Source organism: Phaenicophaeus curvirostris, chromosome 20 (assembly GCF_032191515.1).
Source record: "Phaenicophaeus curvirostris isolate KB17595 chromosome 20, BPBGC_Pcur_1.0, whole genome shotgun sequence".
Lineage (NCBI taxonomy): Eukaryota > Metazoa > Chordata > Aves > Cuculiformes > Cuculidae > Phaenicophaeus > Phaenicophaeus curvirostris.
The window spans coordinates 8,029,268-8,054,103 of record NC_091411.1 but is presented as its reverse complement, the minus strand read 5'-3'; the positions used below and the strand labels follow the sequence as shown (position 1 = coordinate 8,054,103).

At 60.4% G+C, this 24,836-nt stretch overlaps 2 protein-coding genes across 2 annotated transcripts; both read left to right on the top strand.

Annotated features, from left to right (window-relative positions):
• Positions 1 to 1,532: 1,532 nt before the first annotated feature.
• FIBCD1 (fibrinogen C domain containing 1) lies at positions 1,533 to 16,580 on the top strand. The gene is made up of 7 exons (XM_069873189.1): positions 1,533 to 1,625; positions 7,498 to 7,974; positions 8,891 to 9,050; positions 9,809 to 9,945; positions 15,105 to 15,201; positions 15,550 to 15,729; positions 16,142 to 16,580. The coding sequence occupies exons 1-7, from the start codon at positions 1,554 to 1,556 to the stop codon at positions 16,399 to 16,401; spliced, it is 1,383 nt and encodes a 460-aa protein (XP_069729290.1). The 5' UTR covers positions 1,533 to 1,553; the 3' UTR covers positions 16,402 to 16,580.
• Positions 16,581 to 21,084: 4,504 nt separating this feature from the next.
• QRFP (pyroglutamylated RFamide peptide) lies at positions 21,085 to 21,477 on the top strand. The gene has a single exon (XM_069872955.1). It carries the CDS (start codon positions 21,085 to 21,087, stop codon positions 21,475 to 21,477), a length of 393 nt encoding a protein of 130 aa, XP_069729056.1.
• Positions 21,478 to 24,836: the final 3,359 nt, after the last annotated feature.

The window sequence follows — 24,836 nt, the reverse complement described above, 5'->3', positions numbered from 1 at the left end:
ACCAAGGTTTGATGCCAACGCCCCCCACCCAGCCCCCTGGGACCAGGGGGCTGGGTGGGGGGCGTTGGCATCAAACCAAATCACTGTGGGGGCTGATGCGCTGGGGGTTGTGGCTTTAAAAAGAGGGTGAGTGGTCTCCCCTTGCCCACCCCCCACCCCCCCAAAGCACCCCTGAATCTGTTAGCGAGGGCCTGTGTCTTACCTGCTGCTGCTCTTCCAGCTGTGCTGCACATCTGGGCAGCAAAGGAGCCCCAGGGCAAGTTGGGGGGGGGGGGGGGGTCGGATCCGGAATGAGTCCGGAGCATCGGGGCAAGGAGGTGGAGGTTTGGAGCTGGAATGATTCTGGAGGCCTGGGACAAGGGGATGAGGGGATCAGATCCAGAATGACTCTGGAGCCCGGGGTGGGGGGCTCGGATCCGGAATGACTCCAGAGTCCAGGGTGGGGGGCTCAGATCTGGAATGATCCCGGAGTCCAGGGTGGGGGGCTCGGATCTGGAGTGACTCCAGAGCCCGGGGTGGGGGGCTCGGATCTGGAGTGACTCCGGAGTTTGGGGTGGGGGGCTCAGATCTGGAATGATCCCAGAGCCCTGGGTGGGGGGCTTGGATCTGGAGTGACTCCAGAGCCCGGGGTGGGGGGCTCGGATCTGGAGTGACTCCGGAGTCTGGGGTGGGGGGCTCAGATCCGGAATGATCCCAGAGTCCTGGGTGGGGGGCTTGGACCAGAATGATCCTGGAGTCCGGGGTGGGGGGCTTGGATCTGGAGTGACTCCGGAGTCTGGGGTGGGGAGCTCAGATCCGGAATGATCCCAGAGTCCTGGGTGGGGGGCTTGGATCCAGAATGATCCTGGAGTCCGGGGTGGGGGGCTTGGATCTGGAGTGACTCCGGAGTCTGGGGTGGGGAGCTCAGATCTGGAATGATCCCAGAGTCCGGGGTGGGGGGCTTGGATCTGGAGTGACTCCGGAGCCCTGCAGCAAGGGGGGCTTGGATTTGGAATGACTCCGGATCCCCGGGGCAAAGCGAGCTGGGGGGTGTTGAATCCGGAGTCCTAAGGCTTGAGTTGCTCGGATCCGAACTTACTCCGGAGCCCCGGGGTAAGGGAGCGGGGAGATCGGACCCGGAGTGACTCCAGAACCCCGAGACAAGAGGGGGTTCGGATCCGAAATGACTCCGGAGGCCGGGGACAAGGGGGTTCGGATCCGAAATGATTCCGGAGCCCCGAGACAAGGAGGGTTTCGCATCCGAAACGACTCCGGAGCCCGGGAGGCGGCGGGGCTGGGATCCGGAGTGACTCCGGAGCATCCCCGGGCGGCGTCCCCGGAGCGGGGCGGGGGGAGCCCGGGGAGGGGGGGCAGCGGGGCGGGCGGGGAGGGAAGATCCACCCCCGTGTCCGTGCCCGTGTCCTCCCTCCCTCCTTCCCTCCCTCCCTCCATCCCTCCTCCTCCTCCTCCTCCTCTCCGCCCGTGCTCCGCGGCTGCCGGGGCTGCGCTGCCGGGGGGTCCGGGGGGATTCGGGGGGTCCGGGGAGGGGGGGTCCCGGCTGGAACTTGGCTGCGATGGGGAACGAGCGCTGGAAAACCATGGGAGGAGCCTCGCAACTTGAGGACGGGCAGCAGGAGAAATCGCAGGTACGGGGCTGGGGGGCAAAGGGGAGCAGTTACCAGACTGGGAGGTGGGGGGGGGGGATGGGGGGTCCCATCCAAGCCCCCCCCCCCCCACCCCTCCCTGCCTTCTCCCAATGAGCTTTTCTCCCAGCGCAGCCCCGTGGAGAAATCGCAGGTAGGAGGCTGGGGGGCGGGGGGGGGGGGGGCAGTGACCACTTCGGGGGTCCCATTGAAGCCCCCCCCATCCCATTCTCCCTGTGAGCTTTTCTCCTAGTGCAGCCCAGCAGGATGAGCTGCACCCCCCCAAGAGAAATCACAGGTACGGGGGGGGGCAGTGACCACTTCAGGGGTCTCATGAAGCCCCCCCCCATCCCATTCTCCCTATGAGCTTTTCTCCTAGTGCAGCCCAGCAGGATGAGCTGCCCCCCAACCCCCCCCCCAGTACAGAGCCCCCCTCGAATGGGGAGCTGCCTCCCCCAACTCCCAATACCCCTGAATGATTGAGTTTGTATTTGCAGGCAGCGTTCCCTCGCCTTCCAGTGCCAGGCTGCCCCTCGCCCAGGCAGCAGGCGATGCTGCCGCACGCGCCTCTGATGAACAACTGCACGCTTTAAACTGCTTAAATAACCCCGTACGGAGAATTTTGCATCTCAGCTCCTTGCTGCAGCTAGAGGCATCCCTCTTGCTTCGGGGACTCCCAGCCTCTTGGCTGTCTCTTAACCTCCTCCTGGATTTTTCATGGAAAGGGTCATTGGGCACTGGCAGAGGCTGCCCAAGGAGGGGGTTGAGTCACCTTCCCTGGAGGGGTTTAAGGGACGGGTGGACGAGGTGCTGAGGGACATGGTTTAGTGTTTGATGGGAATGGTTGGACTCGATGATCCGGTGGGTCTTGTCCAACCTGGTGTTTCTATGATTTTGAGGGGTGAGGCTGGTGTTGCGGCGAAGCGGTGGCAGAGCCTGCGGTGATGCGCAGGGGGATCTGGCACGTGCTGGAGCCTGTTTGCACAACGCGCTGCACGTGTTGCCAACTCCACCTGCCCAGCGCGCAGGTAGCACCAGCAGGGAGCGAAGAGGTGGAGAGTTAGGGGTAAATGAGCCTGGAGCGTGTCTGGGGAGAGCTGGGGGAAAGGAGGTCTCTGGCAAAGCCTGGGAGTCATGGGAAGGCGCTAGGCATGGGGAGGCAGCGGGGGCCAGCAGCGCCTGCCCTCGTCCTGCACCCCAGTGCTGGCAAGGATGCAGGGAGCAACCATAAGGCACGCTCTCCCCTAGGTCTGCTGCTCCTCTGTCCATCTTCCACACACAGCAGTGCAGGAAAGGGACTCCTGTCTGACTTGGCATTGCTGCAAACCCTTCTCTGAGCCCTCTTCTTCAGCCCATCCATGCTGAACGGCTCCCTCACCTCGCTGGAGAGGCGCTGCCCACCCTGAGAGGCGCATCCACCCTGAGATGGAAACCTCACTCTCTTCTCCCCTTCCCAGCAGAGCCGTCTCCCTGGCACGCAGCCCCTCCAAGCAGTGGTGCCATCTGGCTGAAACCTCTATCTGCCCAGCTTTGTGCCCCCCTGGCCCTGAGGATGAGCTGGGCAGGATGGGGTCCAGCCCCAGGGATGAGCTGGGCTGGATGGGTCCATCCCCACCACCCATCCAGGCTTGGACATGCAGCCCGGAGCTGCGGTTCGTGCAGGGGGTTGCAAAGCAGGCACGGAGTTTGCTGTGCAGCTGGTGCTGGGTTCCCAGCTCCCGTAAGCTCCTGTGCAAACACATCCCAGCCCACTGGCATGCTCACCCATGGAGCTGGCTCCAGCGCACTCACCAGCTCCGTTTTCTCCTCTCCCCGAGCCGCAGAGCACGCTGTGCTGTAGGAGCGATACCAGGCAGCCTTTGGATGCTGGAGGAAAGCAGGTAATGGCAGTGGGATTCAGTTTGTCTTCCTCTACGCTCCTGCAGTGTTGGGCTCTGGGAAGGCACGGCGAGCAGGAGGGTTTTGGGGGGAGGCTGGGGTACAGCCCCCACCCCAGGGTGAGCAGGGAGAGGGGCTGCAGCCCTGCGCAAAGCTGTGAGAGCTGGTTAGGCAGGGAAGCCGGAGAGGGGCAATGGAGCAGCGCAGAGCCAGCAGCTGGGATGCAAAATGAGCTGTTTGAGCTGCTCTGGAGCAAGCAGTGGCTTGGGGAGGTCGAGGACTGGCTCTGGCTGCCCTGGGGCTGTTTTGGGGCTGTGTCAAGCCTGAGAGGAAGATGAGGGGCAGCTGGGATGAAGTTTGTCCCCGCAGCTGCGCCTGGGCGATGCAAAGCAGCATCCACCTGCCTCAGAAACACAGCCAGGGTCCTGCTTCCTAGCTGGCTGGAGCTCAGCGGAGAGCACCCAGGGCTGCCCATGGTCCTGCCCACCATCCCACAGCTTGTCTGCTGAGCTGGCAAAGAGCAGCGGCTTGGGCAGGAGCAAAGGGCACGTCCTCCTCAAGGATCATCTGCCTTGGCAGACTTCAGCCTTTCATAGAATCATAGAATCATAGAATCACCAGGTTGGAAAAGACCCATAGGATCATCGAGTCCAACCGTTCCTATCAAATACTAAACCATGCCCCTTAGCACCTCGTCCACCCGTCCCTTAAACACCTCCAGGGAAGGTGACTCAACCCCCTCCCTGGGCAGCCTCTGCCAGTGCCCAATGTCCCTTTCCCTGAAAATTTTTTCCTAATGTCCAGCCTGAACCTCCCCTGGTGGAGCTTGAGGCCATTCCCTCTCGTCCTGTCCCCTGTCCCTTGGGAGAAGAGCCCAGCTCCCTCCTCTCCACAACCTCCTTTCAGGGAGTTGCAGAGAGCAATGAGGTCTCCCCTCAGCCTCCTCTTCTCCAGGCTAAACACCCCCAGCTCTCTCAGCCGTTCCTCATAAGGCCTGTTCTCCAGCCCCCTCACCAGCTTCGTTGCTCTTCTCTGGACTCGCTCCAGAGCCTCAACGTCCTTCTTGTGGTGAGGGGCCCAGAACTGCTCTCGGGTCTGTGGTCCCTGGGGGCCAGCCTCCCTCCAGCTCTGCTCCAGCCACCCCTGGGGACAAGCCATCTCGCATCCTCCCCTCCTCGCAGGCTGCATGGGCTGGAGCTTCTGTCTCCCACACCCAGTGCAGCCGCTCACCTGTCCAGCTGGCTGGAGGATGCTTGGTGGAGGGGTGATGGGCACTAGGGACCCCCTGCCACAGGGTGCAGGGTGGCTCAGGGGCTGCTCATGCAGCGTGGCTGGGGCACCAAGGGCTCAGCCAAGCGTAGAGGTGCTGCCTGAGCCAGCGCGGGGTACGGAGAGCCCGGCTGAACGTGGCAACAGTGCCTCAGTTCCTGCCTGGAGTTCTCTCCTGAGCTCCAGCCCCAGTTCCAGAGCAGGTTATCAAGTGAAGCTTGGCTCGTCCTGAGCATCTTCCAGCTTCTGCTTTCCTTAGGAAAGAGGGATTTGGAGAATTGGGAGCACGATGGATGTCCTCAGGGGCACATCACTAACCAGAGCAGGGGGATGTCCTGCAGCTGCCCAAAAGCTTTGTTGAGACGCAGGAGCCTGAGGCCACGGGATGGACAGCAGGAACCTCTGGAGTCAGGAGGATGGCCCTGGTGGGGCAGGAGGACGCAGCAGAGGCATCCGCAGGGCCCCGAGCTGGCAGCTGGGGATGCAGCCGCAGGGTGGCTGTGCTGAGGAGGTTTGGGGGGACCCACACCCCACTTTGGAGCGTCGCTGGTGCCGCTGGCTGAGCGTTTCCCTCCTCTCCCCACTGCAGGTTGCCAGGTAACACAACCTGCCAGCAAAATGCCGTGGGACTCGTAACGTTGCCACTGCTCGGGATATTGCGGCCGCACGCAGGGGTAGCTGAGTGCGAAGGGGATCGGACCCCAGCTCCTTCCACAGTTTCCAGCGCAGGAGGGCAGAGATGCTGGGGCTCAAAGGCTTGGAAGCAGCTGGATGCGGCTCCCAAGAGGAGCTGTGGGAATTTAAAGCCCTCGTGGGATTTGCGTGGCTGCGGGAAACAGAACGTGGGCTGGTCGTGGCTCTGCTCCTGAAGCCCCTAACGCTCAGATGGGTCCCTTGCTCACTGCAGCCCATCCGTGTGTCCTGGTGGGGATGTCAGCATGATGGGGAGCAGCAGCATGTGGGCTGGGAGGGCGCAGAGCCGGGAGCTGAAGCTGCTGTGATAGTCCCAACAGCCCCAGGGACACAGTTCTTGCTCACTTCTTAGATTCCAAACCACCCAACGTTAGCCTCGGCTCAGCAGCTGTCCCTCCTGCCACTTCTGCACCTGCAGGGAGCCAAGGAGCTGGACTGAGCCCATGTCCTGGGTGTCCATGTGAAAGTGTCAGCGACGCGCATCTCCCACCTCCATCTGCCACCGTCCCTGCCTCTGCCCTGTGCCTCTTGTGCCCCTGAGCTGGGACTCCATGTCTACAAACACAGGGCAAGCTCCTCCACCCTCTGCTTGCCAAAAGCTTCCTTATTGCCTTTGACACCTCCTTTCAATGCACACCGAGAGGCTGAGCCTGCGGTTGCCTCCTCATGGAGGTCCTCGCCGCGCGGCTTCCCATTCAAACCCAGCACTGTTTGCACCTCCAGCCTCGCTCTGTGGGCTGGGGAAGAAACCCAGAGCATCCCCAGAGCTGGTGGGGCATCCACAGGGCCCCCCAGCCCCTACCCAGCTGGCCCCGCCGCAGCCGGGGTCACCTTAATGCAAATGGTTGCGGGAGCGTAAATGAAATGAAGGGTGCTTGAAGGAAGGTGTCACTCCAGATAGATGTGCACAGGAGGGGACAGGGCCTGAGAAATCTTTGCAGATGCAGCGATTTTCCTCTCGTTTCTGGGGAAAGTAGTCTTTGTCTCTCTGAATCTGCAGTTTTCTGGCAGCCCTGCAATTCCTTGTGACAGCCGTGGCCGAGGTCAGGGGAAAATCACAGCCTCTGTCCTGCAGGTGTAATGAGAAGGGGAGGCAGCGGGGGGGACAGGGGGCTGATGGGGCTGGGTGGCAGCTTGCCCCATCCACGCTGGCAGCGTCGGCGCTTCACATTTTGCTCAGAGAAAAGACTCCACGCGCTCTTGGTGCTCGCAGGGCAGCTCCTGTGGGCTCAAGCCCATGGAGCTGCCAGAGTGGCTTTGGGGAGAGGGGTGAGAGATCATCCCACAGCAACTCCCCCTCGCCAAGAGGCTCCAGGCAAGGTCCGAGGGCTTTGGGAGCAGCTCTGCTCCCCTCTGGCAGTCAGCGAGGGCAGAAGGGATGGGGATGCACGGCTCACACAGCTTGGAGATGGCCGGTGCCGAGCACAACCCCATCACATTCTGGGCAGTGTGACCCCAACATCAACCCCCAGGCTCCCCTTGCTCTGGGGACAGTCCCTGCCTTCCCTCGCCTGGTCCCTGCTCCGGGAACACGGGAGACGTTCCCCCTTTTCCTCCCCGTGTCTGTGGCCAGGGCAGCAGGGAGCCCCGCGCGCACCTCGTGGGGAGCCAGGACTGCTCCGGCTGAGTACCGCTGCCTTAAATAAAACATGCCAGCAGGAGCAGGCGTTCGCTCTCTTTATTATTTCATACCTCCAGCTCCCAGGCGGGTTTAGCTGCTTTGCTCGCTGAGCGCTCGCCTGTGGCCTCTGTTCCCCTTGGCAAGAACCACAGGGCTCCCCGGAGTCCCTGCATCCCCTTCTCTGCCACCACCCATGTGTCCTTCAACACCTCCTTCGGTGCTGGACCCCCAGAGCTCCTGAGGGTTTGAAGGCATCTCTCGGATGAAGGGGAGCAGGATGGGTCCCATCCAGTTTGGTCCTTCGGTTCTGGACCCCCAGAGCTCCTGAGGGTTTGAACGCATCTCTCGGATGAAGGGGAGTGGGATGGGTCCCATCCAGATGGGTCCTGACAGTGTCTGTCTCTCTGTCTGCAGAGGATGAGCTGCGGGTACATCCTGTGCACCGTCCTGCTCTCGGTGGCCGTTCTCCTGGCAGTGACGGTCACGGGGGCCATTCTCTTCATGAACCACTACCACACGCCCGTCACCGAGTCACCTCCCGTCATCAGCACCAACCCCGAGGAAGCCAACGCGCTGGTGACCATCGAGAGAGCAGACAGCTCGCGCATCAACATCTTCATCGACCCCAACTGCCCCGACGCAGCGGGCACCTTCGGGCGCCTGGAGGGGCTGCAGAGCTCCCTGCTGCGCGCCGTCACTGACCACGATGCCGAGGCCAAGGCCACCAAGAGCCAGCAGAAGGCCCTGCTGGTCACGGTGGCAGACGAGGTGTCGAAGCTGCTGACACACGCTGTGCAGCTGCGTGCCGACTGCGATGGCCTCAAAAAGGGGCACAGCGCCATGGGGCAGGAGCTCGGCGCCCTGCAGGGCGAGCAGGGCAGGCTCATCCAGGTGAGCCGACGCCGGGGGTGCCACACGGAGCTCCTTGGGGACAAACCACCACTGTCCCCGTGTCCCTGGGGCATGGCTGCTTGCAGCTCCTGCCTAAGGTGTCCAGGGGACCTCCAGCAGAAGGAGCTGAGGTTTAAAGCAAGCGTGGAAGCGCAACTGGAGCTCCAGCTCATCAGCTGCCAAACCATCCAAGTGCTGGTGACCTGAGCGTGCAGCTTCCCACCTGTGGGTCTCCCAGCTGCAGCTCCAGTTTGGGGGCTCTGAGGAGAGCCAAGCACAGCACAGGACTATCCCAAGAGCGGTTCATGCAGCAATCAGCCTCTCCTTATCTACAGCCCCAAAAATTTCCCAGCCGATGAGCTGTATTGAAACGCTTACCTGGGTCTGCCAGGGGTCTGCCAGGCATCGTAGCAGGACTGGATGCTCAGCACCTTGCTCATCCCTCCTGGCGCTCATCGCTGTCTGTCTGGAGCTGCTCGATCCCCACCGCTTCGCTTTGCTCCCCGTTCTGCTGCTTTGCCACGGCCACCCCACGTCACTCGCCCAGCCCGGGTCACCTCGGGGTACGGCGGAGAGCCAGCAGTTGTCTCAGGACACGGCTATTCCTGCCACCGGCCTCTTGCCCAGAGATGCTCTTTATCCCGCAGGGTGGCGGCACCGACGCACCTCGGTTTGGGAGGGTTTTGAGCTCTAGTGGCGTTAGACGCTATCTGGACCCTGACCTTGGGCTGGAAAGCACTGGAGATGTCGTATGGGATCTGGTGTGGCTTTCGTGTCCCCACCTGGCCCTCAGCAGCCTGTCCCCTGGCATCTGGGGAGCTGTGGGAGCAGGCAGAGCATCCTCACAGTAGAGCGGTGGTGGGTTAGGAGGGATGGAAGGGGTTTAACTGTGTTTAACCTTGTCCTGCACCCACAGCTGCTTTCGGAGAGCCAGACCAACATGGCTCGGCTGGTGAGCTCCGTCAGCGACATCCTGGACACCCTGCAGAAGGAGCGTGGTGGTGCCCGGCCCCGGCTCAAGGCTGACCTGCAGCGAGCTCCGGCCAGGGGAGCGCGGCCCCGGGGCTGCTCCAACGGTGAGATGGCACCCACCATTCCCCTGGGAGAGGGATGCGCCTGGCGCTGCCGGCTGGTCTCTGCCGGAGGAGAGGGGAGGGAGAAACCCACTCAGGGTTGAGGGAAACCAACCTGGAGAAAGATTCAATTCAGTGTGGGGCTGGCAAGGAGATAGGGGAGACGGAGCAGGAGGGAGATGGAAAGTTGGGTCCTAGAAGGGGTGTTTCTCACCATGCGACCCAAGTTGTCCATAAAGAGCCTGCAAAGCCTGCACAAAAGCCACTTTGCACCCCTGCAGACCCACCCATTCCCCACATAGCCGGGGCAAAAGCAGACTGAGTAATAAGCAGTTTGCTTTCATTTGGGTGCAAACTGCAGCAGTATGTGGGACTTGGAATAAATAGTCACGTTCATCATCATTTGGTTAAGATGAAGCTGAGTACGACTGTCCCGGGGCTGCGAGCACGTGCCCACACTCTGCCTCTAGCTGCCTCTGGGCACCAGCTCCCTCCTCCCCAGCCGGGTCCCAGCGTGCCCTCTCCATCCCTCGGGGACATGGGGTTGGTCCCTTTGGGCTGCCAGGGGGAATCCCTGGGATGGTTGCGTTCTCCCCAGGCACCACCCTGAGCATTGGAGAAGAAAGGAGGGAGAGAGCAAGGCAAACACCAAGCCGCTGGCAGCAAGGTTGAGAGCCTGAATGAAATGGCAAGACATTAAATTAAATCATTAATTAACCAGCTTTCCTCTCATCCCACCCCATCCCAATGCCCCGCCGCAGGCTCCCGGCCACGAGACTGCTTTGACATCTACGCGAGTGGACAGCAAGAGGATGGGATTTACTCCATCTTCCCTACGCACTATCCCGACGGCTTCCAGGTCTACTGCGACATGACGACCGACGGGGGCGGCTGGACGGTGAGCTGCCACCACGCCAAGGGACCCTGGCTGCAGGCTGTCCCCGTGCCGGGATGCTGGGGGTGGGAGATGTCACTCTCAGCGCTTGGAGGTGTCCTCGGGGTGGGGGATAAATGCTAATGGGGGCTGGCTGTGCACAGGGTGCTGGTGGCATCAGCAGAGCTGCCGAGCTGAGCCGTCTGCCAGAGCCCAGCAGCCCTGCCCTGGGCTCCGTGAGCTTATCTGGAGCTGGAGGGTGGTTTCAAGCAGGGATTTGGGTGCAACGGCTGGAGATTGTCCTTGGTGGGTTTGGTGATGAGCTGTGGTTGTGCTCTTGGGTGAGTGGCTGTGCTTCATCCCATCCTTGTGGTGCTGGGGTCAGGATGAGCCCCAAACCCAACGCGTTTCATACCATCTAATGCAGGAGCTTGTGGGGCTCCTCCAGTGCCAATTCACTCGGTCCCTGGCTGCTCTGCCCAATTCCCTTTGCTGTGGTGGCTGCAGCAGCCGTGTCGTCACAGCAACAGGGGCAGGGAGCTGGGGGGATGCCCCAAGCCTGGGGAACCTCTCCCCCTCGCAGACCCCTTGGGTACCAACAGCCCCTAGCTAGGAGGGCATCCCCTGGGATGGCAGCAGGGCACGGAGGGGGCAGCTTCTCCCTCGAGGACACGCTGGGTGAGCCGAGCCGGCCAGCGCCCCTCCAGCTGGGCGCTCCAAGAAACAAATCCCCGCGATCTGATTCCCCTAAGCAGCTTTGAGCGGTGCCAGGAGGGAGCTTAGCCCCCCTGCTCTTGGGGGGCTGCCAAGAGCCCACCCCAAGCAGGAGCAAGCTGGCGTGCACAGCTCTGTACCAGCATCTCTAGTGGGGAAACTGAGGCACAGTGCAGCTCTGGGGAGCCCAGCTCCTGTGGGGTTCACAGAGGGAAAACAGGGGGGACCCCACTTGCTCTCCAAGGTGGAGAGGGTCCCTGCAAACCCCCCCAGCACAGCCTCCCCCAGCCCCAGCCACGCTCCAGCGCTGCCTGAAGAGCAGCCCAAGGTGATTAGCGAGACACTCAGAGGCTTATTTAAAGCTGCTGCAGCCAGGGGGGCTCCGGCTGGGTTGGGGAGAGGGTGAAGCAAATGATTTTACACCCAACAGCGTCGTGGACTCCAGCAGCAGGGCTGAGCCAGGCAGCACCAAGGCTCTGAGGAGCCAAACCAGGTGCTGATCTCTGGCATTCCAGAGGGAGAAGCATCCAGAGCTGAGGGTGCTCACCCCAGGCTCCCATTTCTTGGGGCTGCTCTGCAGCTCCCACACGTACCTGCAGCCCCTGCAGAGGGGTCAGGGGGTGGTCTCAGCTCTCTCCTGCGGGGCTGAGGACACAGGTGTCCCTGGGGCTCCAGGTGAGCCATGGCCCGGCTGAGCACCTTGGTGCAGAGCCTGGGAAATTTCCCTCCCCTCCTCCTCCTCTTCCTCCTCCTCTGGAGCGATTACTCCTGACATTTGGGCTTATTTGCATGTGGGTGGGTGGGTGGAAGCGATGGCAGCAGCTGAATCAATTTCGACTTGGGAGCTGCTGAGCTAAAACCTTACCCTGCATGGGCAGCTTAGAGATCTCAGGGAGCTGGGCAGGGGGAAGAGCCACCCCAAAGTCCCACTGGGGAGAAACCCAGCTGGGGTCACTCACCACATGCTGCTCAGCACCTCTCCATCCCCACGGTGTGATCTGTCCCCTCACCAGACGCAGGGTCCCAGCTCTGTGCAGCCCTCTCTGGACCAACACCTCTCCTCCCTGCGGTGGCCACCGAAGTCCCTTGTGCCATGCGAGCGATTGCAGTTCTGGGGCTCTTTGCTACCTCTTTTTGCAGAGTTGAAAAGCAGAAATCTGGCAGAGAGGGCAGCCAGCATCCCTGTCCATGCAGGGCAGGGTGGCACGAAGTTGAAGAAACATGGGAGGGAAGAGCCAGGAAGCCCCCAGCACACCCTCTAAAATGTTTTCTCCCCCCTCGACTCTGGCTATGAGCAGCAGGGCCACATTCAGCTGGCTGGGTCAGTGCTACCAGTGCCAGCGGGAACATCTCAGCACCAATTTTAATTGCAGAGACTACCCCAGGCTGCCCCGAGCCTCACGGCAGCACCAGGCTGCAGCTGAGTAATTGCCCAGCCTGACCCCAGCTCCCCCTTTGACACTCACTAAAATAATAACTAGGTGACGGAGGGCAGGGGAGGCTCGGAAAAAGTTGCCTCTTCACATGCTATTCTCTTGGGAAGTCTTTGCAAAATGTCCCATGCTCCTCCTGGTGCCCCTGAGCTACGCAGCCAGGGGCAAAGCCCCCAGGATCAGCATCCTGGCTCCGTGAGCTACAGTGCTGCTACAGCTCCGGCTCCTCAGCATCATTGTGCATGTAGAGCGCGTATTGGGAAGTGGTGGGAAAGCTGGAGGATGTGGAAGAAAAGCCTGTGCCGGCAGGACGAGGGCTGTGGTTAATGTTAAGTGACAGCTTCCAGCTTCACAGGCACCTGCCGCGCTGGGGATGCTCACGGGGACGGCTTCACCCAGCCTGCGCATCGGTCCCGGGGCGAGCTGGGGCTCTGAGCACACACTGATGCGTTTACACGCGGGTTGGGACAAGCCCAAAGCAGAGGGCGAGACGAGCCCAGGGAAATGTGCTGTTTCCAATAGATGTGACTTATGTGTCACCACTGGCTGGGATGAGACTCTTCAGCTGGCGGGGACAGGCAGGAGCAGCACTGCTGGCTGCGGTGTTTGCAGGTCATCACACGGGGTTGGCTCCTGCGATGCTCCCAAGCTCATCTTCTCCGTGGCTGAACCCAAAGATGGTTTGATAGGAGGGCTCAGAGGAACACCACAGGGCCAGGGCTGTGGGGTCTGACCCCAAGCTCGAGTGCTGCGGTGGCAGAAAAGAGATGGCTGAGCATCTCCCCAGGCTGCAGCTGGTGGGGTTCTGAGCCCGCTGAGGTTTTGGTGGGGGCTACGGAAAGAGGGAGAAGAGCCCTCCCTCACCAACAACACCTCGGCAGGCTGGCGGTCTCGCTTTCCTCTGTTTTTAACCCATTTTTCAGGGCTGGTGCCTTCGCAGGAGCCTGTCCCTGCCCCGCGAGCTCAGCACAACTGGGGGAGGCTGAGAGCGGGGGAGATAAATATTTCAGCCTTTCCCTTAAAGAAGGGAAGAAAATCCTTTTTGCTTAAGAGGGAGTGATGCATATTTGATGAGGAGGAAAAGAGCAGCAAGGCAGGGCTGGGAGCGTGGCAGCGAGCCCGTGGGTCAGCAGTACATGCAGCATCCTGGTACCTGCAGCATCCCAGTGCATGCAGCATCCTGGTACCTGCAGCATCCCAGTGCATGAAGCATCCTGGTACCTGCAGCATCCCAGTGCATGAAGCATCCTGGTACCTGCAGCATCCCAGTGCATGGAGCATGCCAGCACAGGTGTCAAGGAGGAGCTTCCCACATCCCCACCTGCACGCAGAAGAGTGCACGAGGGAGGCATGAGGAGAGACCATGCATGAGAGATGAGAGTGGAGCAGGAGACCCATGAGGACACAGCACCTCTGACCCGGTTTTGAGCCCCCTTGGGGCCAAGCCCAGCAGGCAGCGGGGAACCGAGGGTGATGGCTGAGCCGTGATGAGGCTCAGCCAGCGGAGATGTGCCCCACATGCTTCCCCACGCACCGCTCAGGCAATTGGCCTATTTAAAACCGTGGGTCAAAGCAGATTAAGAGGGAGCATTGGTGCTGCTTCCACTGCCTTCCCCACATGGCAGTGCTGGAGCTGACACTGGCCAGGGAAAATCAGCTTCGGGCCCCCATACAGCCACACCATCCCCCTTTTTGGAGCAAGCCCGAAGAAAGACCCTTAAACAGGCTTAACCACAGCTTCTCAAGTGCTCAACGCAGGGATAAAAATTAAGGCTCTAATTCTAGAAGGTAAGTACAGCAGGATCAGAGCTGTGCCGTGCCAAGGAGCGCGCTGGAGCATTCCCAGCCCTGAAGGTGCCTGTCCAGAAGGGAAAAAATGGGATGAAATTCATGAATTGGGTCTTCTTTGCATGCCGGGATGACACCCCACACATGCAGGAGCAGCTTGCGAAGGAGCATCCCCTTGGTAGAGCAAAGCACAGCAGCTTCCTGGCTGGTATAGGGACTCAGCAGCATTGCTGGAGCCTGGGATGCTGGAATTGGGGTCTACGGGGTCAGCAGCAACGCTCAACCTCAAAACAAGGTGCTCTGGCCCCTCAGCTGCCCACGCATGGGGCGGTTGTTCCTAAATCGCTGAGCATCCTGTCCCGCTGCCGCGGCCACGGGAGCACGGGGCTCGGTGGCCGTTGGGCAGGCTGGCTCAGCCAAGTTTAATGCAATTAATCCAGGGCTGGAGGCTTAATTAAGTTCCAATGGTTGGACACGGAGCAGCATTTTCTGGATCATTGTCAATAAATCAAACCCGAAACTACAAATAAAAGCGGATGAAACAAACAGGGCACGTCATGCCGATGAGCGGATGGGAGAGGAAAAGAGAAAGGCTCTTGAGGAGAAAAGCCGTGCTGAGCCCTGGGGATCTGAGCCCTGGGGATCTGGGGGCTCTGCAGGATTCGGGGTGGTCGCTGCCCCATGGTTCATTTCTCTGGGAGACTAATGAGGTTCTCCCTGATGGCTGAACGCGGGGCAGCTGCCCAGGAGAGAGCAGTTTTACGCAGCACCGTTTGCAGTTCCACCCCCTGCCATGGGCAGGGACACCTCCCACGGCATCAGGGGCTCAAAGCCTCATCCAGCCTGTCCCTGAACACCTCCAGGGATGGGGCATCTACAGCTTCTCTGAGCAACCTGGGCCAGGGCCTCCCCACCCTCATAGTGAAGAATTTCTTCCTAATGTCTAATATAAATCTCTCCCTTTCCAATTTAAAGCCAAAGGTTCCCCAAGCTCTGCTCCCGTTTCCAGGTAAAGGAAGGGGGACAGTGTTTTATCTGACCTGAGAGCTGGCAGATAACGATCCAGCATTTCCCTGGAGACCTTCTTGCTGGTGTCCCCCTGTAATTAATGAGTTGAAAGGGCTTAATTTGCACCCACGTCTAATAAGGCAGCAGCGGGGAGGGGTGGGCAGGGGGGAGCTGAGGAGGATGCTTGGGATGCGCAGGCTCAGAGCAGCCCCACGACTGACCCCCCTCGTGTCTCCCCAGGTGTTCCAGCGGCGGGAGGATGGCTCCGTGAATTTTTTCCGTGGCTGGGAAGCCTACCGGGATGGCTTTGGGAAGCTGACGGGAGAGCACTGGTTAGGTACGTGGGGCTGGCAGTGCCTGCTGGCAAAGCCTGGGTGTCCCCCAGCTCCCACAGCGGGGTCCAGGGTTCCCTTTGCAAAAGAAAGGACACGGGGGAGCCCCCCTTGGCCAGCACTCACATCCTAGGAAGGACACAAGGAGGGCACTGAGAGGCTGCACAGGGGCAGGGAAGCGATGGGGTGGTTTGCCTGTGAGCTGAGCACGCGCCCTTGGCCGTGCAACGAGAACAGAGTGAGGGCTGGAAGGTGGGAATCGCTCCCCACGCCACCCCGCATCCCACCCCGCATCCCTCCCCAGAGACCTCTGGCCACCCCGTCCCCGCACTTACCACCTCTCTCCGCTGCAGGGCTGAAGCGGATCCACGTGCTGACGGTGCAGGGCAGCTACGAGCTCCGCGTCGACCTGGAGGACTTCGACAACGGCACCGCCTTTGCCCACTACGGCAGCTTCGGCGTGGGGCTCTTCTCCGTTGACCCCGAGGAGGACGGGTACCCCATCTCCATCGCCGACTATTCAGGAACAGCAGGTAAGGCAGGGGGGACACAGAGGGGCCACCAAACCCCCTCGCTGGGGTGTTAGCAGTGTCCTCATTGCTCTCTACAACTACCTGAGAGGAGGTTGTGGAGAGGAGGGAGCTGGGCTCTTCTCCCAAGGGACAGGGGACAGGACGAGAGGGAATGGCCTCAAGCTCCACCAGGGGAGGTTGAGGCTGGACATTAGGAAAAATTTTCAGGGAAAGGGTCGTTGGGCACTGGAACAGGCTGCCCAGGGAGGGGGTTGAGTCACCTTCCCTGGTGACGGGTGGACGAGGTGCTGAGGGACATGGTTTAGTGTTTGATAGGAATGGTTGGACTCGATGATCCTATGGGTCTATTCCAACCCGGTGATTCTATGATTCTATGATTCTTTGATCCTGGCTCCTTTGCCCCCCACGACAGGCGACTCCTTCCTGAAGCACAACGGGATGAAGTTCACCACCAAGGACCTGGACAACGACCACTCGGAGAACAACTGCGCAGCTTTCTACCACGGCGCCTGGTGGTACCGCAACTGCCACACCTCCAACCTCAACGGGCAGTACCTCAAGGGCCACCACAGCTCCTACGCCGACGGCATTGAGTGGTCCTCCTGGACCGGCTGGCAGTACTCCCTCAAGTTCACCGAGATGAAGATCCGACCAGTCCGGGAGGAGAATTAGCTGGATTAGAGCGTCCCCCTTACCCCATGCCCAGCACCCTGCCCTTCCCCACCGCCCCGCAGCCCTGTCCCCGCAGCTGCCACCCTCCCTGGGGGCTGGCCCGGCTTCGAGGGGCCCCTGCTGAGTGCCTGCCCCCTGGGGAAGGCGGATTTTGCTCCCAGGTGCCTGTGGACATCACCGGACCTCTGCTTCCTCCTGCCCTGCCTCCCAGAGTGCGACCCACAACCAGCGTCCGCGGCAGTGGGATGCAGGGATCTGGGGAGCCCAGTGGGGCTCGGCAAGGAAGGGATGGGGCTGCCTGGAGGGAGGGATGGAGGGATGGATGCAGCATCCCAGGCAGGCTGGGCACCTCCGCTCGTCCCCGCTTTGGGCACAGACACCCAGCAGTGGCCTGGCTGAGCTGGTGAGGAACCAGCACACACTCGCCACGGGGAGCCCCTCGCTCCACAGAAACCCCTGGACTGGGACAAAGCTGCTGCCCCACGGTTCCAGCTCGCTCCATGGTGCTACTGGGGACAGGGCAGGCTCGGCTGGCTTGAAGCCTTTGCAGATGCCTGACCAGTTCCTTCTTCTGTCTGTAAACGCTCACCTCTACCCCTGCAGAAGGAACACGGATGGAAAAGGACAATTAGGAACTTCTTCATCCCCATTTGTCCCTGTGTGGGCTTCCGAAGTCTCCTGGTGGATTGGGGCCTCCCAAGCAAGCTGGAAGGATGCACCCCAGAAGGGATCGTGACATGGAGCTGCTGCGGAGAGCGCGGAGAGAAGGAGGAGGTGAGGAAGGCTCCTTCCAGGCTTGGCTCTGCCTGCATTTCACAGCTCTTCCCTCCCAACCAGACCCGCTCAGACTCACATCAGACCTGTGACCTTTCCTGAAACCTGTGGACTGGCCGCTCTGCTCATTCCCAGCCTGGGGACCCGCGTTCATTTTCACCTGGGATGAGCCACGCTCTGGCTCGGCACCTGCAGATATTCAAATCCTTTCATTTCTTCAAATCCCATTAAGGTTTTGCAAAAAGAAGCCCCAAGTGGGGCTTAGCATCTGCAGGGCCCTGATAACCAGGCAGCAGGCGATGCCTCGTGCTGGCTGACCGAGGAGGAGCTGCCATGGGGTGTGGGGCTGACTTCTCCTCCATCTCCCTGGAAGGACTCTAATGGGGGGATTTTGTCTAAAAAAACCAACCAAGCCTGACTGGGCTCTACAGGAACAAGGAGGGGAGAGGGACAGCAGGGACTCTGTCACCATTTACATGATTTTCTGCCTGTGCAACAGCAGCAACAGGGAACAGAGACCCCTCTCTGGCCCCAGGAAACTCCACTGGACGGACAAACTGCCCGAGGAGGGGAGGAAAACTCCCACTGGCCCCGTTTCCAGGGGGGTTTAAAGCATGGGAAGATCAAAGGCTCATCTTCCCAGCTGTGGCAGATTTGTACTTCCCTGCGAGCTTCTCTTTTTTTTTTTTTTTAAGCCTTTTCCACCTCAGATCCTGTGCTGGATGAGCCCTATCGGCTGTGGGGTCCCTAGCAGGACACGGGAAAAGGAACAAGTGATGCACTGGGATCACCGCAGCGTTCCCCTTTGCCAGAGACGTTCCTTGAAGCCCTTGGATGAGGACGAAGCATCAGCTTTACCTGCTCCATCCCTGCCCGGAGCAGCGATGGGATTTGGAGGAGCTCGGTGGTGGCATCTCCCAGCCAGCGCAAGAGCAGGAGCCCCCAGCGGCTCCCGGGGGGCTCCCTGTGCCCTGTTGGACCCCGTCAGAAAGGGTCCCATGCAGGCAGGGAGCACAATACCCACCTTTACTTTTCATTAACTTATTTTGGTGGATTAGCTGTAGCCGGGTTTTCTAGCACCTGCCTTCAGGACAAGAAGGCGCACGGAGCCGCGTGCCCTGGCCCCATCCACCAGTGGTTTTCCACGCCGGGGAGGGGACGTTGTACATGCGGTTTGATGGTAGCACACGCGGGACTCCCTAACGACTTGGTTTCGTCTTGCGCGAGAGGTATTTAATCCACCCTGAGACGCAGGATTTCCCAGGATTATTCCCAAGAGCGCACGCGTTGCCGCACGGCCCCGGATTAGGCTAAAACCTTCCGTGGTGACACCTCCCCAGGGAAGGGTGGGCAGGGGGGTCTGGGATGTGGCCACGTACCTTCTCGACGAAGCCCTGGGCCGGGTTGTGGTGTGTAGCAGTGCCGTGAAGTCTAGGTCGTGTGTGAGTGGTGTCCAACGCTGTACATGTGGACTTTCTAAACTCCTGAAATAAAAGGAACTCATCGTTAGCTGGTGTTGCGGCAGCCCCTGCCCACAGCATGGAACGGGGACTGTGCCGGAGGAACCGGCCACGGTGCCGGCAAAGGGAGCGGCACCGCATTATCGCGGCTCCTTCGCTGTGCGGGGCTCTGTGGGGACATTTTATAGGGAAGAAGGACTTGATGCCGTGGGCTTTGCTGACATCGAGCAGGGCTCACAGCGCAGAATCCTGGGGAACAGCCCATCCCGTGCTTAGCAGCCCAAAGCGCTCTGCACAAAGTCTGCGGAGACCCAGCAGGGATGGGGCCGCGGAGGCTTTCCAGGGCTCCAGCCCAACCCCAGGCACAGCAGGACCTTGGGATGGCAGGTTGTGGTGCCAAGGTTCCCTGCTTTCCCCTACCTATGCTGATTGCAGAGCACCGAGCGACGCCCCTTTCCACTGAGCAGCTGACCCCAGGCATCAAGAACCATCTTTTAGCCGCACACGCTGACCAGGAATGGGAGAAGCTCACAGACTGGTGCACGCAGGGGGTCCCCGAGTGGGTTTGGGGATGCAGGGGTCCCCACCGGTGCCTACACACCCACCCCGCTCGCACACACCTCTGGGTCCCCCAACACAAGCACGTGCCAGGCGAGGGGGTTGGGGACACTTGTTCCCCCCCAGATGAGACGCTCCCTCCTGCCAGCGTCCACACCAGTTGCCGGTGACTCGAGGGCAGCTCCAGCGCAGCGCGCACCCACCCGGCCTCTCCTCCAAATGAGGCAGCAAATGAAGGAGACGCGTTAATCAGCGGTGGTGCCGCGCTCCCATTGTGGTGGCTTGGCCAGCCCCCCTGGCTCCCTCCCCAGCGGGATCCCAGCCCCTGCTCTGGTCACGCACTCGAGGGGTGACACGGCAATTAGTGCCGGTGGGTATTTAATGGTGAGATCCAGGCTGGCCGGCTCAGTCTGGGCACAAGGGGACAGAGCGCAGGACAGCGCTGGGCATCGGTCAAGGCGGAGAGGTGAGTCTCCATGCATCTCCGACTTACCCTGCATGCTTGGTTTGCTCCCTGCCTCGACAGGGAGCACCGAGGGCTGGTGGGAGGCAGGTGAGGGCAGCAGGACGGGCTGGTCAGGGCACCCACAGCAGCCCCAGCCCCCAGGATGGGCAGGGAAGGTGCTCCCCGCTCCGGTTGTGCCCAGAGATTTGGCTCCGTGGGTGCAAAAGGGGAGAGCGCAGCACAGCAGCGAGGTGTGAATGAGGTGGGGAGCACCCCAGAGCGAAGCCCATGGGCAAAGGGGTTGTTGGGGAGGGCAGGCAGGGGCTCAGGCTCATCTGGATCCGGCGCAGGAGTGAGGAACACTCACAGCAGCCCCCAACCCTGCAAGTACAGGGGAGACACCCTGGCCCCGGTCATCTGCAGCAAAAAATAATCATAAAAAAAAATCCATTTATCCTTTCTAAGCCTTTGTAGAAGGAGGAAAGGGCAGCAGAGCAGCATTGTCCATGCTCAAGGTCACCCCGAGAGCCTGCGGCACTGCTGCTCATGGCCCAGGACCACGCTCCATCAGACCCTGCTGCCGGAGAGGCACTTGCAAGCCCCATAAAGCAGAGGGATGTGGAGCACCTTCCTCCGCACTCGCATTAGCCCAGCACTGCAGGTAGAACCTGCGGGTGGGGAAGATAAGGCCGGCTCAGGTGAATGCACTTAAGTCCTCCCTGCAGTGCTTCTGAGAGGAGCAGGAGGCTCTGGAGCCCATCAGCCTGCCCGGCTAATAGCCCAGTCTGCCACCCCTGCCCGAGCAGAGCCCAGCTCCACGCTGGGGACCAGGGCAGGAATGGGAAAGCTGTAATTTGTGAGCTCGGAAAGGCTAAAGATGAAGGGGAGCGGGTCTGGAGGAGGCAGAGGGAGCTGAGCACCCCGACAGCATCAGGTGCCCGGGTGGAGGTTGCAGAAGGGTGGTGGGTGCTGGAGGGGGTTCTCACAGGGTGTAGGGGTGTCAGTGCTGGTTTGTGGGTGCTGGAGGGGGTTCTTGCAGGGTGTAGGGGTGTCAGAGCTGGATTGTGGGCGCTGGAGGGGGTTCCCGCAGGGTGTAGGGGTGTCAGAGCTGGTTTGTGGGTGCTGGAGGGGGCTCCTCAGAGGATGGTAGGGATGCCAGGGCTGTTTTGTGGGTGCTGGAGGGGGTTCTCGCAGGATGTAGGGGTGTCAGGGCTGGTTTGGGGGTGCTGGAGGGGGTTCTCGCAGGGTGTAGGGGTGTCAGGGCTGGTTTGTGGGTGCTGGAGGGGGTTCTCGCAGGGTGTAGGGGCGGCAGGGCTGGTTTGGGGGTGCCGCAGCAGGGATGGGGAATGCACGTTAGCCAAGCGCAGCCCTTGCTGCTGCTTTAGCCGCTGCCCGAGCGTGCTCTGGGTTTACTGACCTGTCTTTCCCTCCCTGTGCTTCCCCGAGATGAGAGCACCCTACTTGCTGTCCTGCCTCTTCCTCCTGAGCCTGGGGGCCTGCTTCCCTCCCAGCGAGCGGCGGGAGCCAGGAGACCCCAGGGAAGGGGCCCTGATGGAGCCCAGCTGGCAAGTGGCGGCGGTGGCCGAGGACTCGGGTACCTGCTGGAGGGCAGGAGCGAAGCAGAGACCCGGAGAGGAGCTGAGCGCCCTGCTGGGCATCATCCGGGAGCTGCGGGGATACGGCAAGGAGGGCAGCGGGCAGCGGCTGGGCAGGCAGCGAGGCTCCGAGCTGCTGCCCGGTGAAGGCGAGAAGCGCAGCGGCACGTTGGGGAACCTGGCCGAGGAGCTCAACGGCTACAACAGGAAAAAAGGGGGCTTCACTTTCCGCTTTGGGAGATGAGAGCCTGGACTCGATTCCTCACCTCTCGCAGGTCACTTCGTCCCATCCTTCCCTTCCATCTCACCTAGGTTTGCTCGGACTAAAGGGTATCTGGGGGGGGTTGCAGCTGGAATGGCCCTGGGGAGGGCACACACCGCGTTTTCCTCACTCGCAGCCCTGCTCCAGATCTCGCATCCCTGTTCCCAGCCAGTTCAATGGAAGAAGAGGAGAGTGCCTTAAAAAGAAGCTATTGCATCCCTTCCCTGGTCACACGCAGCCCTCGCTGGGGCACAGGGAAAGGGTCCTGTGCCAGTGTCCAGTGCTGCAGGGAGCAGGGATGTCACACCAGCACAGGCAGAGCCAGCAGGGACAGGCTGGGGGGCTGGGGGGGACAGTCCTTGTGGGGTCTGCCTGTAGCTGCCAGCTTGCCAAGGTTGCAGGCAAGAAGCAAGGTCCCTCAGAGCTCTCCACAGAGTTTCTGCTCTCCTGCTTGTTAAGGGAAAGCCCCTCCGGCAGCAAATTCTGCTTAGTGTCAAGATGCCACTCACAAGAGCCAGCTCCTGCGTGCAAAGCAGGACAGAGCGGTGGGGTTTGAGGAAACCTTGTCTGTAGAAATCCCTGACATCACCAGTCCTGCTGCAGTCCCACCAAACCACTTGAGCCCCAACCCCGGAACACATCCTCAGGTGCCACCACAGCCCTCACCCGGGTGAGATGGTGACCTGACCTTCAGCATCCTTCATCCCTCGCCTGAAAATCCAGCCCTTCCCGACCCCCTCCTGGCCTCATCCCCACCTATCCCCAGCCACGGCACAAGCTTGGGTGCAGAGGGGCTGAAACAAGGACCCCTGCCCCTATCCTAGGCCACCGATGGGTGCTTGGTGTCCTGTCCCCTCTGCTGTCAACAGTGTCACCTGGAGAGTCGCTGACCCCGAAAATCCAGCATGGCCACGAAGGAGAAGCCCCGTTCCTCAGTGACTGCCTGCTCCTCTGGGCAGATTTAGCTCTGCCCATGCCAACACTGACGTTTGATTTTGCAGCTGCCACTGCAGGCAGTGATATTCGTAATCAGAGGTCTAACTACCTGGCTCGCAGACACTAACGGCAAGTTAGACACCTAATGACATCTAACATTTCATTGCAGGCTCAAAAAATGAAGCAGGGCAATTATTTGCAAGTGCTAAATTGTACCCTCAAAATCAAAGAGCGTGACAGGACTTGGCTGAAGGGGGCCAGGGCATAAAAATCAGGCTTTGAGAGGTGCATTGTGATATCCATCAAGCAGACAGCCCGCTTAATACAGCACTGCCAGGGCTGGCGTGAGCTGTTCGCACAGCAGGAGCAGCGGGTAAGCGACGGCTGGGTGGAGGGGAGCTGGGGCAGCAGGAAAACAGCGTCGGGAGGATTGATGGAGGCGCGAGGGTCTGCTCCTCCAGGGAGCTACACGTGGGTCACAGCCCCACCGGTGCAGAACGGGAGGGACTCTGGGTTTGCAGGGATACAGATGAAGCCAGGAATTGGCCCTCGTATGAGGACAACGCCGGCTGCGAAGGAGGGGAAAGGCATTTTTCCTTCTCCTGCATCTCTGCTGCGGTGTCCATCTCGCACCACGGGGACCACAGCAGCCCAACAAAGGCACTCAGGGTGGCTGAGCCCACGTATCATCCCCCACCAGACACCCCCAGACCCCTCTCTGATCCCTCTCGACTCCCACCCCACCAGCAGCCACCGGCTCGGGGGATGCAGGCGCGGCACTCGCATCCCACAGCGGAGACAGGAGCTTTATCGACGTTTCTATGGCAACATCTCTTTTTTCCTTTTCCTTTCTTTTGAGTGTTCAAACCATCAATAAACACACACTGATCAATTTTACCCTGCGCTGGGATTGTGGGGGGGGGAGGGAAGAAGGGGAAAGAGTTTTGGGGTAGCGAGGGCTGGTGAACCCCTGGCTTTGCGGAGCTGGATGCTTGCAGGGAGAAGTGGGAGGGAAAGGATACGTGCTGAGTGATGCTGGGGCTGAGGAGGGGGATGCCTGGGCTCCTGCTCTCAAGTCCAGGCGAGGAAAAGGGTCAGAACAGCATGATAAAACCTGATATATAATGAGGCTTTGATTGAAGCGCAATAACCTTCTGTATAACCCATTTAGCCGTAAAAGGCATCGCTTCCCACAGCGCTTACCTGGCGGGTGGGACAGAGCTGGGCTCGGCCCTTGTGCCCACAGGGCTCCTCGATAGGTGATGCTGGCCCCCTCCACACCTGCAGGGGGGAAAGAGGCTCCTGGCAGATGAAGAGCAGGCAGGCAAGGGGCCGGGGCAGCTCCAGAGCATCCTCCTCGCATCAGGATGGCTGCTGAGCTTGGCAAAAGGCAGTGCTCCCTTCTCTTTGTTATTGCTCCTCAGTGAGTGAGGCTGGGGGTGACAAGGAGGAAAAAGTGAATAGAAAATAACTGCCTGGAGACCGAGGGGTGTTGCCGGGGAGGAAGGAGGGGGGAATTGTCACTGTGTTCTTCTACACTGGGCCAGCAAGGACCAGTGCAGACACTTGCTGCCAACTTCACTGCTGGCACCCTCTATTAAACACCCCATAATCCTTCCTTACCAGGGTACAACCCTCATCCTTGCCCTGTTCCCACCTCTGCTCCTCATCCTTCCTCTGCCCCGAGCAGACCTACAAACACACACAACGGGCACAGCAAATCTCCGAAAGCCAAGTGGATCCTCTGTAGAGAAACAACCCGATATAATCACATCCAAGGGACTGATGAGGAGGGTAAATGCATTATAACTGGGTCATTCAGCACCGTGGCTTCAGAAGCACGAGCAGGACCGTTATCAGCAGACTGGATGTTAGGACAAACACAAAACCTTCAACGGGGGGTGATTGCTGGGAAAACAGTCCAGCACAGCCTGGTTTGCAGGTAAACTTCCAGCCGAGCTGGATCTACAGTTGAAAAAACACTGAACAGTGCTCCAGAGAGTGGTGCTAGATGGTGTGAGATCCAGCTGGAGGCCAGTTCCAAGTGGTGTCCCCAGGGCTCAGTGCTGGCTCCTGCCCTGTTCAGTGTCTTTATCAATGACCTGGATGAAGGCATCGAGTGCACCCTTAGCAAGTTTGCAGATGACACTAAGCTGGGTGGAAGCTGGATCTGCTGGAGGGTCGGGAGGCTCCAAAGGGATCTGAACAGGCTGGATCCATGGGCTGAGACCAATGGGATGAGGTTTAACAAGGCCAAATGGCGGGTCCTGCACTTGGGGCACAACAACCCTCTGCAGTGCTACAGACTAGGAGAAGTCTGGCTGGAAACTGCCTGGAGGAGAGGGACCTGGGGGTGTTGGTTGACAGCGACTGAACAGGAGCCAGCAGTGGCCCAGGTGGCCAAG

Coding starts and splice junctions, on each gene's coding strand:
- FIBCD1 (XM_069873189.1), top strand. CDS start 1,554: ATGGGGAACGAGCGCTGGAAAACCATGGGAGGAGCCTCGCAACTTGAG. Junction 9,051..9,808: donor GCCCCGGGGCTGCTCCAACG/GTGAGATGGCAC, acceptor GCCCCGCCGCAG/GCTCCCGGCCACGAGACTGC. Junction 15,202..15,549: donor GACGGGAGAGCACTGGTTAG/GTACGTGGGGCT, acceptor TCTCCGCTGCAG/GGCTGAAGCGGATCCACGTG.
- QRFP (XM_069872955.1), top strand. CDS start 21,085: ATGAGAGCACCCTACTTGCTGTCCTGCCTCTTCCTCCTGAGCCTGGGG.